The 19,971-nt window shown below is 43.3% G+C and overlaps 2 protein-coding genes across 6 annotated transcripts; both read left to right on the top strand.

The window, feature by feature from the left end:
- The first annotated feature begins 232 nt into the window (after positions 1 to 232).
- Positions 233 to 7,352, top strand: c10h6orf89 (chromosome 10 C6orf89 homolog). 3 transcript variants are annotated; one of them, XM_048254385.1, is made up of 8 exons: positions 233 to 291; positions 793 to 1,310; positions 1,592 to 1,757; positions 3,406 to 3,554; positions 4,930 to 5,081; positions 5,318 to 5,453; positions 5,796 to 5,919; positions 6,042 to 7,352. In XM_048254385.1, the coding sequence occupies exons 2-8, from the start codon at positions 1,122 to 1,124 to the stop codon at positions 6,122 to 6,124; spliced, it is 999 nt and encodes a 332-aa protein (XP_048110342.1). In that variant the 5' UTR covers positions 233 to 291; positions 793 to 1,121; the 3' UTR covers positions 6,125 to 7,352. The 3 variants fall into 3 exon arrangements, with proteins under 3 accessions (XP_048110342.1, XP_048110341.1, XP_048110343.1); XM_048254386.1 differs by having other exon boundaries at positions 251 to 357; XM_048254384.1 differs by having other exon boundaries at positions 242 to 1,310.
- A 301-nt stretch (positions 7,353 to 7,653) lies between these two features.
- On the top strand, positions 7,654 to 17,855 carry znf76 (zinc finger protein 76). Of its 3 annotated transcripts, none has more exons than XM_048255775.1 (14): positions 7,654 to 7,715; positions 9,933 to 10,032; positions 10,349 to 10,432; positions 10,677 to 10,754; positions 11,404 to 11,594; positions 12,020 to 12,091; positions 12,291 to 12,407; positions 12,611 to 12,812; positions 13,115 to 13,294; positions 13,636 to 13,833; positions 15,300 to 15,406; positions 15,937 to 16,098; positions 16,300 to 16,410; positions 16,923 to 17,855. In XM_048255775.1, exons 2-14 carry the CDS (start codon positions 9,960 to 9,962, stop codon positions 17,025 to 17,027), a joined length of 1,680 nt encoding a protein of 559 aa, XP_048111732.1. In that variant the 5' UTR covers positions 7,654 to 7,715; positions 9,933 to 9,959; the 3' UTR covers positions 17,028 to 17,855. The 3 variants fall into 3 exon arrangements, with proteins under 3 accessions (XP_048111732.1, XP_048111731.1, XP_048111733.1); XM_048255774.1 differs by lacking the exon at positions 7,654 to 7,715 and adding an exon at positions 7,733 to 7,923; XM_048255776.1 differs by lacking the exon at positions 7,654 to 7,715 and adding an exon at positions 7,734 to 7,923 and having other exon boundaries at positions 15,303 to 15,406.
- Positions 17,856 to 19,971: the final 2,116 nt, after the last annotated feature.

Raw genomic sequence — 19,971 nt, 5'->3', positions numbered from 1 at the left:
AAAACCATAGAAATCGTATTAAAATAAAGCGCAAAAAGTTACATTTTTTTGCCACATGATGATTCGATTATGTAGTTTCATCGTCAACGACAATAATCTATCAAAAAATATAAGATTAAAAACTACATTAATGTACTAAAACATGACATTTTTGCTGAATTATACACTTTAAAAGGTCTCCAGAAATATATTCAGAGATGGGCAAATGGGAGTAGTCGAATCTGCGGATTGTAAAATGTAAGTAATGTTTTTCGAATCAGTCAGTGGAAGGTGGAGGTGAAGTGTCATCGAGTAAGTTTGGTGGTCACCGCAATGTATTGTATGGGAACTGGTCATGAAGAACAAACGGACTTACTAGTACTGTCATTTAAGTGTACCTAGTTTTGTACATAGAGTTTCAGACATTAACGAAAGACAAGTACTGGCATACTTGAACAGTTGTTTAGCTAGTGTCGTAAGCTAGCTGTGGACTGCTACAGCATCTAGCGATAAGCTAGAAGCTAGCTGTCGATACTGACACTGTTATTAGCATTTAGCTAATGTTACCTGGCCAGTTTCGGCTAGCGTTAACGTTACCAGAGCCGTCCCTTATTAGCAGCTAGACATTCTCTGACGTTACCTTATGTTACCTTCACAAGACATTTCTTTTAGACTAGTAATTCATCTATATCATCTGTTGTAATTACACTTAATTGTAGTAATGGCTTTGAGATTGACTTTTAGACAGTGAGGAAATGTTAAATTGTTATAATGAATGTCTGACGTTAACTGAACCAGTTTATGTCATCACAGAAGTCATCGACGATGAAGGCAAAGGAATTTTCACGTGATATGGGATAAATGTGGCTTCTCCAGCTTCTGAAACGCTGCTATTGACTTTTATTGAACGGATTCCAAAAGTGTGCTGATATTGGTTGATCTATATGTTTATAACTATCGCAAGGGGTACATATCTGTAATTGCTGTGCCTATCCGTTGAGAACATATCCTAATAGTGAGTCCCGTCCCTTCTAACACGGAAACGGAGTTTATGGCATGTCTATCTCCAAATACATTTTGTTATCCTCATCCTCCTGAAGCTGATTAAAATCTAACGGCTAACGAGCACCAGTGTGATCGCTATGGGCACAACGTTGAGTGAACCTTGCATCTATGACAAACTGTCTGAAAGCATCGACATTTTACGGCAGTCGGGATATCGTTATGGCATGTCCGAGAGGGAGATTGAGAAGTTCATTAAACAAGTACTGGAGACCAACGAACCACGGAGGGAGCCACCCCAATTCCCCATTCTGCGAGCCACCATCAAGGTAGGAATCCAATCCAGTGCTCTTGTAATAACATAAGTGAATTAATCAGTGATGATATACTTTGTGCTTATGTTTTGATATTGATATAATTCCTAATAACCTCACAAATCAACAGGTGTTAAGTCAGTTAATAGCCAATAATAGTAAATAGCCCTTATTTTCATCGAGTTTGATCCAATATGTATAATAGACGCAGGTTTGTCAGGTTTGCTCCACACCTTCAGCGGTGCTCCTTCTCTGTGGTCAACCCACAGACAATTAAATGGTTTCTGTGTTTCCAGTTTGTTGTAGCTATAGGTTTCCTGGTGGTAGCTGTGTTGGCTTTCACCTACCCCCAGCATCCTCGTCAGTTGGGGTCACTAGACTCAGACAGCCATAACTGGTCCTCCCCCCTCAGTCATGTGCGGCTACTGTCACTGCCTATTGCCAAGAAGTATAACCTGCAAGGTAAAGTAACTGCGTATCTTATATATTGCATAATGATAGAATTATCTTATTTGTCTGTGTGCAGAACATAAATTAATACCTTGAAAAACTTGATGTCATGTTTTGCCATATAGCCTTGGTAATAATGGATGCTTTGACTGCAAGAAACAAATAAACACTGGTAACTTGTAACTCTAAGTAGTAGCTGTGCAGCTTAAGACTTCCATGTCAGGCTTATCGTTCTCAGGGTTCACAATCTCTGTAAAGCCCCTTTATAACATAATGTCTTGTTTGTTCAAAAAAATACACATGTGTGAGGCCATCCTTAAAAATATTTTCGTTTGCCGTAACCCGACCGACCCTGTCAATTTAGAACCGACACAAACATTTATTTTTTTTTTCCCCTTTAGTCCGACCGACTTGCCGGTTGTAAACTTTATGTTAATACCGACCGATTGTTTTTTTTTTACTCTAAACAACCAATACAAATGCAATAAAATAATATTTATTTTAGTAGGCCCAAGTATTGTGAATATAAATTGCCTACATGCAAACGTGGCTCACTTAAAAAAACCTGTGGCGCCATCTCTACACCATTGGTTTTACGCGTATGTCACACTATGGCCTACGCCGTTTCATTCACACAAACTGATAACGCTTTTACTTGGCACGGTTCTGGAAGAACTGTGGCCAGATCTTTCTCATCCCTTCTCCCCTAGTCTAACGGTGACCGTGTCGGAGTATTGAAATTGGTTGTGGTCTATTCAGCATTTCTCAAAATATGGGTCCGCAACATGGAGACTGCTGGTCCGCTGGAGTCGGTGGAGGAAATTAGGCCCGTGCTTCATCTGATAATTTGCTGCGCAGTTGATCAAGAAACCCGCGGATCGACGAAAAAAAAAAAACAAACGTTTCTGCTATCGATGTCATTAAACATGGAGCCCTACAATTAAGTGGTGGTATGAGCATTCATTCAATGCGCTGTCTGCGCCGAGAGAAACTGCAACTAATCGATAACGTTGGTATCAAAGCTCCGCTTCAATCTGTTGGAAGGCTATTTATTTATTATTTAATCCAAACTTAATAGAACGACGTTGTTTTTTTGGAACTTCCTTAGAAACAGAGCAGAGACTGTATAATACACTGTATAGCATTGAGTATTGTATAGTCAAATTTTAATATAACGTGGCCAAGAGCTATTGTAGCCTTCTTTCTGGGTACATGTAGATGAGCCTTATGACCCAAAAGTCTGCCATGACCGGGCCTCAGGTCAAAGAAGTTTGAGAAAGGCTGGTCTATATAACCTGCATCAGAATGAGGTTTGCAATGTTATGCCTGAAGGCACGGGTTGAAGACCCAGTCAGTTACGCCACGATATGCACATTTGTGTAAATTCATTCCTACGTAATCACCATGACCAAAATTGTACTTTTTTTTTTTACTTTGAATCTTGAAAAAAAAAATATTCACCTACCTACCGACCCATTTTTATTTTTTTTTGGCTGTTACTGCAAACAAAAATATTTTTAAGGATGGCCTGAACAAGGTACACACACACATGCGCACACAAACGCGCAGACACACACACAATCACACTCACACAAACAAACACACACAGTGACAGTGCAGCACATCTCATTACTATAATGGTGCTCAACTGTATTTGCAGGATTTCATGAGTGGTGGAGTGTTGGGGCCTTACATCAAGCTCTGGTAAACTGCTCTGGCTGTGCAGATGTCTCTGCCGTTACAGAGCTCTCTGAGTCTCAAACAGACTTCAGTGGGCTACGTGCCAGACCCCAGCCTGTCTTACTCAAGGTGAGTTTGCCTCTGCTGTTGGTACTGCGAGAGAGATGTCCTTCTCATGTTGAACATTGGTTTATACAGTATGGAGTATGCAGTGAATGCTATACATTTTTGATGGTGAGATAAGAAGGGGAGATGTGACAAAATATTAGGGCAAACAGAGGAGTATACAATGAAAGGAGATTAGTGGTATGTTGAGCCTTCCAGAGGTGTGTACAAATTCCACAAACAGAGACCAAAGTTTGTGTTTGTTTAGCTTGACAATGTGTTTACAGTTTAAAACAAACAATTGACAGTTCTTGTACAACGAGACATTCATATTTAAGTCAGGAACATTTGCCTCTGGGGAAGTCTGTCATATCATCACACTTTTGGACTGCATCATAGATTTGAATGAAGTTTGGCATGCATAAGAAACCCATGGAACTGTACTTGTACGTGTCTTGAATCAATATTAAGTGGGCTAACTGAGTTTGAACAAATCTGGGGGAGGGACTTTGACTTGCTATATCTCCCTTTATGTAGGTCATAGGGCAATGGTTCTCATATTGTTTTAAAGATTTATGTATTGTACTATCACCAAGTTGAAAAATAAGACTTCTGAGTTCTGAATGGTCATAATAATTTCAATTGAATTACAAAAACTAATTAAATATGTCAAATGTTGACAAAAGTTAGATTAGATAGTCTTTATTGTCATTGCCACTTTTTACAAAGGTACAACGAGATTGAAAGTGCTGTCAACTCATGAAGTATACATAAAAACAATAAATAGTTTTAAAAAATACACATATATAAGAATATAAAAAGAATATAAACATATATTGCACTGGATATAGAATGGTTCTGTACAGATTTCACAAGGTATATAAGTATAAGTATATATACTCTTTTGATCCCGTGAGGGAAATTTGGTCTCAAAAGTTAGTTCACAATGTCAATTTCTCCAGAAAGTTTGTTTCTTGAGTCTTTGCCGACATACCATTACTTACTGTACTGTACCTGTGGTACATCACAATTGGGTCATTCCATATCAAATCACTATTTAGGTGGGGTTTTTTTTGTTTTTGGGGGGGGGTGTCATTGTTGCAGCCACCAAAAGATTTGCACAAACCCTGCATTTGTAAACACTTAAATCTCTTTTATAATCTGAGTGTTGGCATCTCGGAGGCATAGATCCTCATTTTACTGTATACTACATTTCCTGTACTGCAGTCTCACTTCCACTCTCGTTTGCAGTTTTGTCTTCAGGGTTAGCCTACTCTAGACTTTTTGCTTTTTGTGAACTATTACTGTTTAGTTACATAACAAGTAGGCTAATATGCATGTGTTTGTGTGTGTGTGTGTGTGTGTGTGTGTGTGTGTGTGTGTGTGTGTGTTGCGGCAGGGCGGCGAGTCTCTGACCCTGCAGAAGCATCAGCTGGAGCAGCTTTACTCGGCCCATGCGGCCTCCATGAGTATCCTACTAGAGGAGCAGGACAGCAGTCTCTCCCATGAGGAGCGATTTCCCCAGGGCCCCGCCAACTTCACCCTGCTCTGGTATACACACATTCCCTTGTCATTTACACACGTTTTGGGTCACTGGTAAATGTAGATGGTAAAGTCTTCGAGGTACTTTGAACAAAGAGGTCATATACTCCCATTTGAGAGAGTTCTTGAAGAACCCTTGAAGAATCCAGAACACCCTCTAAATTACTCTACATGCAGTTATGAAGGGCTGATTTGTTTTTTAACCACTATCTCTCTGCGCTCTCATCATCCTTGGGTGGGTGCAGGAGGTTCGCCACAGGGGCCAGGGAGAAGGTGTTGCGGTGGCTGTTCCCCAAAGCAGAGCTCTGTCACCTGCTGGACAGTGCAGGAACTATGCTGCAGCGCTGCCAAGTCACTCACAGCACCAGTTCCCAAACCAGGGTGAGTGGGCCCGAGGACACATCCAGACACACACACACTACACTGCAGCAGAAATCAGATAGGACACGTTTCTGACCAAAATCAGTTGGTAGAGGGAACGTTTAGTTACTGTGCTGACATAAGAATGCGCACATTAAAAATGCCAATGGCAGGATACTGCTAGCTGGTATGAGCAAAAATGTCTGCTGAACTAAAGAAACTGACATTTTCATCCTGTTACATGATAGGTTCTGCTCTGTTTTGTAAAGGGGTTTCATACAAGGTGCATACTGAATACAGTATGTAGTTGTTCGGGACTTTGATATCAGTGTATCAGTAATGCGTTTTTTCTGTGTGTTTCAGGGAGTGGAGGTGCTAGGCTGGCTGGTAGTGGGAGAGGGCCACCCCACGCTGCGGGTGCTGCCTGTCCACCACTGCCAGAAACAGTGCAACTCCTTCAACCTCTGGCTCGGCCCTGGAGATATGGGTGAGTGCAAACCTGCCATGCACCGTTATGGTTCATTAAAAGGGCATTAGGTTTTACTTTATTTTTTAGTTCTTTGAGCTGGCCACCATGTTATAAAAATGGTCTTATTTGAAATCCTCTAGTGTATGCTGATCCACGCTACTGGCAGATGGAGCTGTTCCCTGGAAGAGGACAAAACATTGTGTGCGATGGCTCGGCCTTCTAAGAGAGGAACAAATGACTTGGCCGAAGCCCATCGGAATGGGAGTGAATGTGGTGTTGGAACAGCCCCCGCCATAGATGACAGGCTCTGTGCTCCTGCTGCATAGAGACCTCCCCACAGGCGCCCAGCTATCAGGAATAGCACCACCGTTTGTTTATCACGTGCCTCTGTGTGTGAACCTGTGCGTTCATCTGTAGGGACTGAACTAATTGCCAGCTTTGCCTCAGCTTTGCCTCAGCCTCTTGAGGGTCTTTTTTCATGAGAAGTTCTCGTTATGATTTCTTGGATGATCTCAAAGGTCAGCGATTCTCACCAAACCCCCGAGTACCTACTAGTGGTGAACCACCACTAGACACAGCTCTCAGGGGTCAAGGAACCAGCTATGAGGAAATCAAGAAGCCGATTCAGAGCCCTATGTGTTCTTTTTGTTTTATGTTCTTCGGTTATTTGGGTCAGGACCGCCCAACTAGCCTGCAGTCGAACTCCTATGAGGATATGATGAATTGGATTTATAACAGCCAGGATGAAGTGGTTGTTTTGTGCTTCATAGGTGTTAGTGACTGTCTGAAAATAAAGGCCTCCATGCTCTAGTGTACAAAATGACTTAATTTAATTCCAGATGGCATTAATGACATTGTATCCAGAAATGCTCTGTTATTCAGCAACCGTTCACATTCTTATTTATCTCTCTGTCTCATTACTTGTGCCAGATTTTGACACCTGGTGGATTGTCGTTACACAATGCCATAGATGATATTCTCTTTATTTGCCTGGTCTGTTAGTCACCTCTGCCTTTGGTGGCTTTGCCTGTGAAAGCACTTTATATTGGTCGTGTCTTGCTGACAGTCACTTTTTTCTCTCCTTATGGAACTCATATTTGTTCTTCATAAACAAACTGTTGCTCTGTCACTGTACATTGTATGCCTGTAGTCACTTACAGGTTGCATATTTACACAAACTGGAATTGTTATGTGTTCCTGTCTTATCACTGCAATCTTGAATAACAGTCTGCTTCGTCCTTAGCTGATAAATTCAGCTTGGTCTTTTACAGGTGATGTGACATTGGACAGATTAAACGCCATGGACACTAATACTTGTTTTATTTTATTTTGAGATATTTCGTCAATGTTGATTTGATTACATGTAATCATGGAGGCAAGCCAATGAAAATATGTTTTGGGTTTATCTTGTCAATGTGTCACAGCATAAAGTTTTGTTAGGTATAATGTAACTGGTGTGTTTCTTTGTTTATTTCCATTTCCCTGGTACTTTGATTTATGGTATAAGCTGTTCTGAAATTAGTTAAGTTAAAACCTTTCTTAAAGGTAAATCCAGTGTTCAGGCTATAAAGGCTACGTTCTGTTATGGAACGCTAAGAATATGATTAAATATTTCATGTTTCATGAATATCAATTGCTATTAAGTAACCGATTTATGAAGTCTTATATTATTCTCCGTATTTCTGTGCAATGTCAGTTTCAAACCTGAATACATTAGCATAACGTTACGACTTTGTAGCTATTTCTATAACTATTGCTATCATACAGATTCCGGGGCGAAACGTTTGTGCCTGGTGCATGGCGGGCTGCTGGCGGTGAGTATCCCAGTTTGCGCTGCAACTTCAGAGACCAAGGGAGAGATGGGATTGAAAAATGGGGGACAACGGACAGGATAGTTTCTTGTGGATCTGAAGTGCAGAATTTGCAATTATTTTAACAGGTTCATAGTACTGAAAGAATGCCGATTTGAACTAGACGCTAAGTGGTATCGAATGTCGACTGGATCACGGAGCCAAATGGCAGGTCCGTGCGTAAACTAACATGGGGAGACATCAAGGCCTGTGCTGAAACGTTAGCTAACGTTAGGTAGCTAGATAACTTGGAAACACCCTCCGGTTTGAGAATTGAGTTTTGTTGGCAGTTTGTTTCCTGTATTATCAGATCAGAAACATAGAGATGTCTTACAAACATAATGTATACGGTTATAATTGCACTGAACAGTGTTGACAAATTATCTATTTTGCGAGTGTTTAACTTGTTCGGCGAATGTAATGTTAAACTAGCAAGCTAGCCACTGGCTAGCCAACTGTTAGCTCGTGTTATTTCCATCAGATGTCCAGTTGCGATTATAAAAAAACCCAAGGAAAGGCCTCTCGGTTCCATTGGCATTCGTTGTCAGTTGTCCCTTTGATCGTATTCCATTACATTGCTAATCTAGTGCGGCCTGCTGATTATCACCAGTGGGTAGTTAACTTCGCTAACTATCGCTAGCTGGCCTCGGTAACGTTAACGTTGATGTTGAGGAAATTGTTACAGGCAAGTCCCAAATGCTTTCACATTGACTGGACAGAAATTGTAGGAAAGTTGGTTGCACTTGAAAAGTAGGGTTACTTTATGGTGAGATTTTGAAGACTCTTCAATTGATCAAATGTCCATAGTTTGGACCTTGGAAATATGTCTCGTCTCCTGTTTGACACATCAGCAACACGTTGGAGTGTACGCACGCAGACATAAGCATGGTCATGATGCAACGATGCTGCAACGATGCTAGAAACAATGTATCGGTTTGGGCAAAATAAGTCATAATGTGTCTGTTTCAGGTCCGGTAGGCACATCCTTACAGTTAGGGTATGAATTTTATTTGAAGTATGGTAGGCCTCATGTTTCTGATCTTGTAAATGCAAAATTAAAAATATACAATTGTATAGTAGTGTGTAATATATATACTTTTTTTTGATCCCGTGAGGGACATTTGGTCTCTGCATTTAACCCAATCAGTGAATTAGTGAAACACAAACAGCACACAGTGAACACACAGTGAGGTGAAGCACACACTAATCCCGGCGCAGTGAGCTGCCTGCTACAATGGCGGCGCTCGGGGAGCAGTGAGGGGTTAGGTGCCTTGCTCAAGGGCACTTCAGCCGCAGCCCACTGGTCGGGGCTCGAACCGGCAAGGCAACCCTCCGGTTACAAGTCCAGAGTGCTAACCAGTGGGCCACGGCTGCCCCAACCTTGTTAGGGAATTGTAATAAAATATGTATGCATACATTTGGCAGATTTTTAAAAAATAAAGTCTATTAAAATACTGGTATGCCTTCAAACAACTACTGACTACCTCATCATAATGGTCAAAATAAAGACACATTTGTGCTGCTTTAGAAAAGATGAGTAATCCCGTGTTGTACAAAGACGAATGCACTGTGTGTTACTCTATAATAACATTTTGCTGCCATGAAGGCGGACATTAGCCTTATCGTTTTGTTTATGCAAATTAGTTCACAGGCCAGGTTATCTTAAATAATACATTGTCTACATGGCAATGGGTACATTATAACGGGATCACCACCAGAGTTCAGTTATGCACAAGCAGTCATCCGAAACAGCACATGAGATGCATAGTTCAGCCGGATGTTGCTATGTATATGTATTTGTTTTGGGTTCAATAGCCGGGAACCCAGGAACTGTATTATTTATTAGCAAAGTGGGTTTTTTTTTTAAGTATTCTTTCATGTGTTTGAATTTAGGTCAAGTGATAGGATGGAATAGCCTAGTAACAGGACAGTAGAAATAAACTTTACAATGCTTCTTCCATGAAAATATTTGTAAGTTAAAATGTATAACGCCCAGGACACATCATAATACAAGTTGACCCAATACTTGTTTACGAATTTACATTATCTGGGAACATCTACCTGGGATGGAGGGGGGCACTATTGTAGTTTTTATGGTGTCTCTACCATATGCATTGCCTGTATTTGTGTGGTATAGCCTATGTATTAGCAACTAATGGGGGGCTTTTCCTGGACCTGCAGGTAAAGTGACAGCGGTCCCTAACAAGGATGGAGAGTTTGGGCCTTCAGGCAGTGGCCCTAAGTGATGGCTCCACTGCATACATTCAACAGGCCATCAATGGTAAGATCAGGCTCACCATGTCTATGAAAGGTTATGTGGGATATTTTTTTTGTTTCCAGATTTGTAGAAATGGCTTAGTTTCCACACACTGCCATCATGGTCATCAAGGCTACTCAAAGTAACTACACTGAACCAATGATTCAAATTGTTATGACAGGAGAATGCCACGGTGTTGTACTGAAGATTTTTACGTTAAAAAAAATAAATGCTAGACTCAAGACATGGAAAGGTCCAGTTTCACTCACTTTTATTCTGTTAAATTTGTGCTTGAAATAGTTTTTTTTTTTTTCTTACACCTGTTTCTTTACGTTCTTAGATGGCAACCTTGTAGAGGGAGACACAATCCAGCTGGAGGATGGGACCACAGCGTACATCCAGCAGGTCACTGTGCAACAGAAAGGTTGGTCATGCCACCCGCATAACCTTTTTATTTCTCATGCCTGTGTGTTGTCTTGAATCTGCTATAGCTATAGTGCTATTATATCTACTTTGTTGTTATGGTTTTCTCATTTCTTTTTCTCCATAGATGTACTTGTGTGACAGTGAAAAACACGTTTTCTTAATTGTAACATGAATGCCATAGGTACATGAGCAGTTTCTAAGCTAATGGCTGCTCTAACTGAGACTTTACTTGCTCCTGTCAGATCCCCCTCCCTTTGAGGATGGCCAAGCTGTTCAGCTAGAAGATGGGACCACAGCCTACATCCACCACACACCTAAAGGTTCCGCTGTGACATGTTTCTAGCTTCCGGCATATTAGCAGGATCTCTCCTTTAAAGGTGCTCTAAGCGATGTTTGGTAACGTCACGTCTGTTGACATTCAAACAAAACAGAGCACTAGCTCGCCCCCTCCTTCCCTCTCCCTCCTGTGCAACTGAGACTACGTTTACACAAAGCAGGGTATTTTCCTAAACGAATATCTGGCCATCTACGTTTGCAAATAAAACTGCATTTACACGAGACCGTTTTTTTTTTAAAATGTGTTTACACAAACCTGTGTACCTTCCAAAAAAATCACTTTGGCCGGAGTTTTTTTGGATAACCGTTTTAGAAAGGCGAATTCTCCGTTTGCGTCTAAATGAAAGGATCAAACGTAGGGAAATGTCTTCGTTTATAAAAATACACATGCTCGTGTAAACGGGGTCTGAAACTCTCCTGAATGTGCAGCTCATCAGTTAATGGTTGGAAAAGTGTGTTATATTTTATGGTCCAGGCTGCACCAGGCTGCAGGGGACAGGCAGCTGTGAGGAGATGTTTGCTGTATGTGACAAAATTTTTTTTAGTTCTCAGTTCTTAGAAACTGCATGACATCGCATAGAGCATCTTTAACTGTTATTTCCACCACACCTCCCTGACCCGTGTCCCTTGTAGATGGCTATGACCCCAGTGCGGTGGAGGCAGTGCAGCTGGAGGACGGCAGCACAGCATACATCCACCATCCCAGTGGCCTTCAGGCAGGGAGCACCATCCTCACTGTACAGGCAGGGGGCGCTCTGGAGGAGCTCACGGCTGAGGACCAGGTGGACGCCGACACCATCGCCTGCTTGGAATCCTACTCCAAGGTGCCTGGCCACACGCGGCTCATTCCTGTCAGTTAAACTCCGTTGCCCATTAAAAACTGTGATGGGGAGCATGAATCAAGACACAGACAGGAACGTCTGTCATATGCACTCAGAAGTCTGTTACAGCGGTCATGGAAGGCAGTCGACTTAAACATTTTAGTAACGCACACCTAGCCGAGAGTGCAAAAGCCTTGCAAGGCTCCAGAATTAATGATTGGCTGCTAGATGTTTATTTTTTTTTGTTCAATTATTTAAAGTCTGAACTTTACAGGATTTTAGAGCTCCTTGAATACAACCGAGCATGACTGAACTGAGCATTCTAGTGTAAAGCTTGCCCTAGGCCCTAGTAGAAGGAAGGAATATGCCTCTGCATGTTTACGACATTCTCAGGTTCTGAAGCTTCCCTGTTTTTTTCCCCCCTTCAGATGGCGACAGAGATGCCGACTAGCAAGAGGATGGGCAGTACCAATGGGCATCAGGAGCATACCACTGTGCAGGTGGGTACGGGGATACTGAGTTTGGGAAGAAGCCAGCTTTTTATCATATTCATCACTTTTGATTCCTTTTTCTAATGAAAATGTCAGTACAAAAAACATTTTGGTTTGTGGTGTGTGAACTTTGTACCAAACATTTCAAAAAGAGCTGGGTTTAGCTTAACAATCTCTCTGATCAGCTTTAAATTGTTGTGCCCCTTAGGTGATGTTTGAGGGGAAGACGTGGGGTTCTGCCAAGGTCCAGCAGACGGCTGAGAAGAGTTTTCGCTGTGAATTTGAGGGCTGTGGGAGGCTGTACACCACAGCTCATCACCTGAAGGTACAGATCTCACACATGCACACAGACACAAACACAGACACACACACACAGCTTCACAACAATTTCGTCAAAGGTGAGGCTTACATTCCCCAACTTGATGTAGAAGTATGTATCAAGATGAATCGGCATGATTGCACAATAGCAGGCTCTTGCTGTCCAGGTAGAGGTCTGACTGGCTGCTTACATGTCTACTCTTTGCGAAGGTGCACGAGCGAACGCACACAGGCGACCGACCGTACCGCTGTGAGGTCCTGTCCTGCGGCAAGGCCTTCGCCACGGGCTACGGCCTGAAGAGCCACCTGCGCACGCACACAGGGGAGAAGCCGTACAAGTGTCCCGAGGACATGTGCTACAAGGCCTTCAAGACGTCAGGGGACCTGCAGAAACACGTGCGCACTCACACAGGTATGAGGATGGGTGGATCAGGTGACGCTGCCATGGTATGCGTAGTCTACATGGCTGGTGATTAATCACTTTGGACTTTCCTGTTGGTTCTGGTGAGAAGTTTATATGATATCCATAGACATGATTCATGGAGTTGGCATAAAAGAGTATTGTAGACCACAAATACGTATTACCATGTCTTCTTGTTACCCACTCTGTGTGTGTGTGTGTGTGTGTGTGGGGACAGACACACACACACACATATTTGCATTGAAAAGTATTTACACACAGACCTATATCTCTTGTACACCATCTGTCTGTAGGTGAGAAGCCGTTTAAGTGCCCGTTTGAGGGATGTGGACGCTCCTTCACCACTTCCAACATCCGAAAAGTCCACATCCGCACGCACACAGGCGAGAGGCCCTACATGTGTCCAGAGCCTAGCTGCGGACGCGGCTTCGCTAGCGCCACCAACTACAAGAACCACATGAGAATACACACAGGTCAGAGCTACGGTCAACCCCCCTTTACTGGCTACGAGTCAGAAACATACAAACCCAGATCACAACCTTATAAAGGAAACATTACAGATAGCATACAAAGGAAATGGTTACCAGAACAACTTTTTGATTTTTGAATTGCTTTCAGCAGCAGGATTAGGCCTACATTACTATGCTCACAGTGATTCACAACAACATAATGGAGTAGATTAAAATGCCTAGAATAGAGCAGAAACGCTAGCATCTGGACCGATGTGAATTACAGTTGCCAAGAACCACACACAAAGCAAGTGAGTAAGCAAGCAAAACATCTTTTTTTGGGGTTTCTGTTGCCTCTACTGCAGGAGAGAAGCCATACATGTGCACAGTACCTGGCTGTGGCAAGCGCTTCACTGAATACTCCAGCCTGTACAAGCACCATGTGGTGCACACGCACTGCAAGCCCTACACCTGCAACCACTGTGGCAAGACCTACCGACAGACCTCCACCCTGGCCATGCACAAGCGCACCACCCATGGAGACTTCGAGGCCACAGAGGAGGGTGAGACCCAGGGTTTGGGACGTGGGGTGGGGTGGTGATGAGAACATGTATTTGGTGGGGGGAGTTTCTCAGTATAAAGCTGCCGTTTGCATGTCTATTTTAAGAGCGGTATCAGGAAACAGGGATGCCTAATTGGTATTGATCATAGAAAGCGCCTCTGTGGGGGGAACCTGGCACCGTGCTCTCTGGTTACGACCTCTAGAATGGCATTCTGAATGCACTCGGCCATGTAGTTGCTGTCACCTCAGCTATTCTGAAGCCTTTTAGGGTATCTGAATTATGACTCCTAAAGCTTGTGTGAGAGTGCACACACAGACACACACACACATGCATACACATACATACATACAGTTAAGAACAAAATTATTCATACCCCTGGCAAATATTGATGTAATGTTGATTTTCTCTTGACCAATATGTTTGTTCTGACTGAAAATGACACTGACACATGCCAAAATGTTGTAAGACAATGTGGTAGAAACATGGAATCAAAAAAGACAATGGAACCTGGTGAACTTCTCAAAGTAAACGGTAACATTAAAACAAGGGGCTACATTGAGATTTTTGGTGGAAAAGATCAGGCAGTCTGTCGAGAGACCTGCCCCAATGGGCATCATTGGACCAATAAACCACATAATGATCCAAAACCAAGCCATACATAATAATTTTGGACTTGCCATTTTTCATAAAAATGTTAAAAAAAGATAAAAAAAATATAATTTTTTGATTCCATGTTTCAGGGGTATGAATAATTTTGTTATTAACTGTACATACACACACACACACTCACATTTAAGTGGAGTCTCTTGATTCCTTTTTATCATTAACACATGACTTGCTGTTAACTCATTGAATGCCAAGCTGTTTTCGGAAGCTTTGTCCTAGAGTGCCAGCAATCTAGACCATTGTAGATGATTTCTGTACAGCCACAGCATATTCTGTGTTATAGCTATGAACACACATGGCTCGTTTAAAAGGTGAGACTTTAAGCCCTCAGTGGGTGCAAACCATGTATTTCTACACGCCTCTGTTCCTGAGAAATCCCAAGCTAGACAGTGGCTAGTTTTCATCAAAATCGCTGTTTTTTTTTTTCTAGAAATGGAGATATAACTCCTTTCATGAAAGTGTTGCCTGTAAACTTTCCGGGAAGTGATCAGCGAGACCTGGCAAGACTGCCATCTAGTGATAGACCCACGAAAATGGCCTGGTTTTGAGATGACGTGCATGCGTCACTGATTCGACCCAAAGCGGCAACCGCTTGAAAAACCGCTTTTTTTTTTTAAAAAAAGCTAAAAATGTAATATTACGTTTTTGGCACTCAATGAGTTAAGCATGAGATTAGTCCCATGATCCCTGAATAGCCACCTATATGTAGGGGGAATGTGTGGAAATGAACATGCTTGTTTGTGCACATGTGGGAAGCATGTGAGAGATGGCGATGATGTTTATGATCTCCGTGTGATTAGCAGATAGCGAGGCAATGGAGCAGCCTCTGAAGCTGCAGCAGGCAGAAGGGTTCGATCAGAAGGAAGGCGTGGTACAGATGAGCACAGACGGCATCATCGGGTCTCAGGTAACGCCCAACATGCGTGTTGTCACTGGACGTTGGGGCCCCATCGGGGCTTACAGGGACAAAGTTGCTCAGTCTAGCTCCTGGGCCTTCACACTAGTCTGTGTGTTGGGTTTGTTCGCCATGTAGAGTTTCACTAGTTCAATACAAAGGCCTTGATATTTTTGACGTGCTTGCATCTGCTAGATAGAAGGTTGTATGGAGCCTCAGCAGCTCTACAGGGAGTCAGGCATGACACCGGGAAGTTCAGTATACATTCATGAATTTCCCCCTGTCTTGAATTTCCCCTTGGTGATCAATAAAGTAATCTATCTATCTATCTATATCTATCTATCTATCTATCTATCTATCTATCTATCTATCTATCTATCTATCTATGATGGTGTTGAAGACTATAGCGCATGGGTGTGAATGTGGAGCACTAGAGGGATTTTTTTTTTTAATCATGAAAGACGTAAGGGTGTTTACGATGACATTTGATTGTGTTTGCTGAGTCTGTTCTGTGGATTGATTTGATCCGTTTGGTTTCCCAGGTCAGCCTGTCAGCTGAGGAGCTACAAGCTCTTGGCACCGCCATCACCATGGTAACGCAGGATGGCACCACCATCACTGTTCCCACGCACCAGGGTGACATCATGGGCACGACGCAACACCATGTTACCATGGTTTCAGGCGACGGCAAAGAACTGCAGCCCGTAAGACTTACACAATCGCAGCAATCAGAGCACACGCACATTCAGGATGGGACGCAGCATGTCACCGCTGTTTGTTTGCCCTTTTCCCAACAGCTGACGAAAGCATAATTAAAACGCTAGATCTCCATGGTAACCTCTTTGTAATCTGCCAAATGTTTATTGTGTTCTATTTTAAATGCCTCTCCGTCTCTGTATTCTCAGGTTGCCATAGTAACATCAGAAGCAATTATGAGCGGTGGGTCACAGGTGTCGCCTCATTACCAACAGGTGGCGCTGCTGGCCACTGCCAACGGCACGCAGATTGCTGTACAGGTGAGTGGCCTTGGGAACTTGGTTGGAGATGGTTTGTCTGCTTCTTCTTTGATGCTTAGCACAGAGCATAGCAGGTTCTGTTACTGGATGTCTGTGGGATAGAAAATGTTTTTGTTTCTTCGGTAGAGATGCAAACTATTTTTTGTTTTTAGAAAGGCTACCCAATTTACCAACAGTCTGATGGTTAAGTCCTGATGCAATAATGTGTTGATAATTCTGTTTCCGGGTCCAACCAGGCCCCAGAGCGATTCATTTTTCCCAAAAGTAAAAAGTGGGAAAGAATTTGGTTCGACCACATTTATAAACAACATCAGTGTTAATCATTCAAATATTCTGTGTGTGTTCGTGTGTGTTCGTGTGTGTGTGTGTGTGTGTGTGTGTGTGTGTGTGTGTGTGTGTGTTGTGTGTGTGTGTTGTGTGTGTTGTGTGTGTGTGTGTGTGTGTGTGTGTTCGTGTGTGTGTGTGTGTGTGTGTGTGTGTGTGTGTGTGTGTGTGTGTGTTTGCACGCCTAGCTGGAGGAACAGCAGACGCTGGAGGAGGCTATCAGCATGGCGACAGCTGCCATCCAGCAGGGCGGTCTGTCTCAGGAGGTCGGCAGCACCGAGAACGGCTGCTGAACCTTTCCCGACCTCCACCAACACCACCACCATACCCGCTGCCTACCCAGCCCACCATCCACAAGTCACCAACGCTGGTGACCCTTGAGCACTGAGGACAATGTCTCCAGGACTAACAGGGACACAACCTCATTCATAGAGACAGAGAGAGAATTGCAAAAGGGAGTGAGTCAAAGAGAACGAACTGCGAGTGGTGACATGGATAGAACTTCTGGCCTCCTTAGATCTGATTAATAACAGGTCTGTCTCTTTTTGGTTGTTGTTTTGTTTCGTTTGTTTGTTTGTTTGTTTTTCTTGTTTGGTTTTATCCGGTAGGGCCTTACTCTCGAGTCCAGCTGGCTTTCAGGCCAGCTGCTGTCAACTGACTGTCAGCGCTGAAAGTGGATTTGAGCCTGAGTGCGATTTTAGCCATCAAACACTTGGATGTGCATATGATAAACGGGTGTTTCTTCAGAGTGTGTGTGTGTGTGTGTGTGCGCGTGAGTCTGTGCGTGTGCTTGTGTGTGTGTGCGTGAGTCTGTGCGTGTGCTTGTGTGTGTGTACGTGAGTCTGTGCGTGTGTGTGGAGGGGGTATTTGTGTGTGTATGTTTGTGTTTTTGTGTGACCAAGGAGCCTGGAGCCTCTTGGTGGTTTTTGTTTTCTTTTGAAGGATTATTAGCTGGCCCGTGACTGTAGATCATGCACATGTCTGTGTGAAAGCGTAATAGCACAATTGCGTTTTGCTGCAAGTGGAAGGGCTGCCCTTTTGAGCCAGTATGAATCTTTAATATATCTTCTATTTAGGCCAGTGATGTTTACATTTGCCAATAAATTAGCTTTACACTTTCAGATGCTTCTCTCATTAATTTGCTCTCTGGTAGTATGAATTGGCTTGAGTTACTTATACATGACAACTGAGAGTTGGATTTATCTGACAGGTCATTTATTAGGTTTAAGAGCCAGTTTGATTTAATTTGCTATATGCATGCAGTACCTTAATACAACACATGGGGGCAGAGTTCCACAAAATAAACACAATTTCTGAACAGATGTGGTTTTGAAGGAGGTGTAATAGTTGGCTGCAGTTTTACGTAGCACGCAGTAGGGGGTTCCATGTATGTGTAGATGACAGAATGTTATTGAGTGTTCTTTGTGGTGTGCTTCCTTAAGATCCATCTACTAAGTATCCCTGAATTCCAGTCTAAGAATGTGAGAATGGTTCCCTGTCAGCACTGTTTATACATAACGTCATGAGTGTTCTGGTAGATGACATTGGGGATGCCCACTCGTAAAAAATCCAGAGGAACTGAGAAAGGGACAGGGACAGTATTGTCAAAGTTTACAGAGGAACTGGGAAAGTGTCCAAGACAAAAAGGGGAACCTAGATCTGTCTTCAGTGCATTTGCCTACTAGTTTCTGCCCACTCCCATTAATCTGTTCCAGGCCATCACTCAGGCTAATAGTGTGTGAATAGTGTGTCTGCCTGGGTATTGTTGTGTCTGTTCTATATACCGCAGGCCAGATGAAAGTCTTTTTTTTGTCTTACTTGAAGAAAGAAAACACTCACTGATTGCCAACTTCTGCCAGACCTCAATAGCTTATGAAAAATAAACATGTGAACAGAGTGTGTGGTCATTTGGAACTAGGCCAAATTGAGCGGTTTGGATCATGGTGACCTGAAACAGATATAAACATTACGACCAACCAGCACTAAACCAAAGGAGCTCATTTTCTTGTATACACAACAGTCTTTCCCACTCCCCTCCCCTCCCTGTGGAAGCCTAGTCTACCTCGACAACAGCCTCTGATTGGCTGAGGTGCCATGACGACACTCGGTGCCAGCACCAACAGCTGCAGTGAGAGAGGCAGGAAGTGGTTTCTGTGGCTGAGGTCTTGAGAGAGGCTGGAGGAGAGTGCAGGCGTTTCCTCCCTGTGCGCCGCTATGCACTCAGCCCCAGTGCTTCAGTGGAAACCACGGCGGTCTTGATGGCCTTCGCCTCGATTGTTCCACTGTGCACCGCCGACCGTAAGCTATTTCCCGTCTGTGTCATGTCAGGAAGTGAGGAGAGGAGGTACAGCAAGCGAGGGCCTACGCCTTGCTGAGACTCGCAGCGCCTCCTCCCCAGCACCTCGCACCGTTTCTGCCCTAACGAAAACACACCCACTAACTGCACTCTTTAGCAAGCTTATCTTTACAGCCCGAGTTGATAGCAGTGGGTGGTTCCAGTCATAACTTTGCTCTTAGAGTAAACATGAGCACTATTCTTCTACTGGTTCAATCTGATCAACTGTCTGATGGGCCCAGTGTTTTGCTGTTCACCCTCATCCTGTTAAGGCAGAGGGCAAGTCTGAACCTAGTGTAGGCCTACTCAGAATGTACTGAGTAGGCTGGATTGACTGTGTGAGGTTTTACATAGTTTTTATACTGAAATTTATAGCAATTATTAAGCCGTTATTATCTACTAAGCAGCACCTGTTCATTTGCTTTTCCATACACTCTACACCAGAAAATCTCAGGGGTGATAATAACCTTTTATGATTGTCTGCTTAAGAAAAGCAGCAGATCCCTCTTCACAATAGCAGTGATGAGCAGCCATTGTCCATTGCTGAGGCCAATGACAGACATTTAGCTCTTTTCCCCTTCCAAATACTGGGCTTTTTTGTCTGAAATGTTCCAGGGTGTGTCTCCTTTCGGTACCTTAAGGCAGATCAGGTTGAATGGTATCTTTAACCTTTTCAGCTGGTAAAGGGGGGCACCCATGATCTCATCACCCTTGGGGAACCAAAGCCGGGCTGTCTCTTCCCCAAACAGCTCACTATGCTAAGTGTTATCGACCCACATCTTGTCTCTGTTCTGTTGGCTTATTATTGTTTGCCTATGGGTGAGCCTGGGCCACAGTTCCTTGCCTTTTATCGCTCTCTTATCTGGTGCACAGCGCTCAAGGGTGTGGCAAAGACTTGAGCC

This window comes from Alosa alosa, chromosome 10, assembly GCF_017589495.1.
Source record: "Alosa alosa isolate M-15738 ecotype Scorff River chromosome 10, AALO_Geno_1.1, whole genome shotgun sequence".
NCBI lineage: Eukaryota > Metazoa > Chordata > Actinopteri > Clupeiformes > Clupeidae > Alosa > Alosa alosa.
This window is presented reverse-complemented; position numbering and strand designations above follow the sequence as displayed.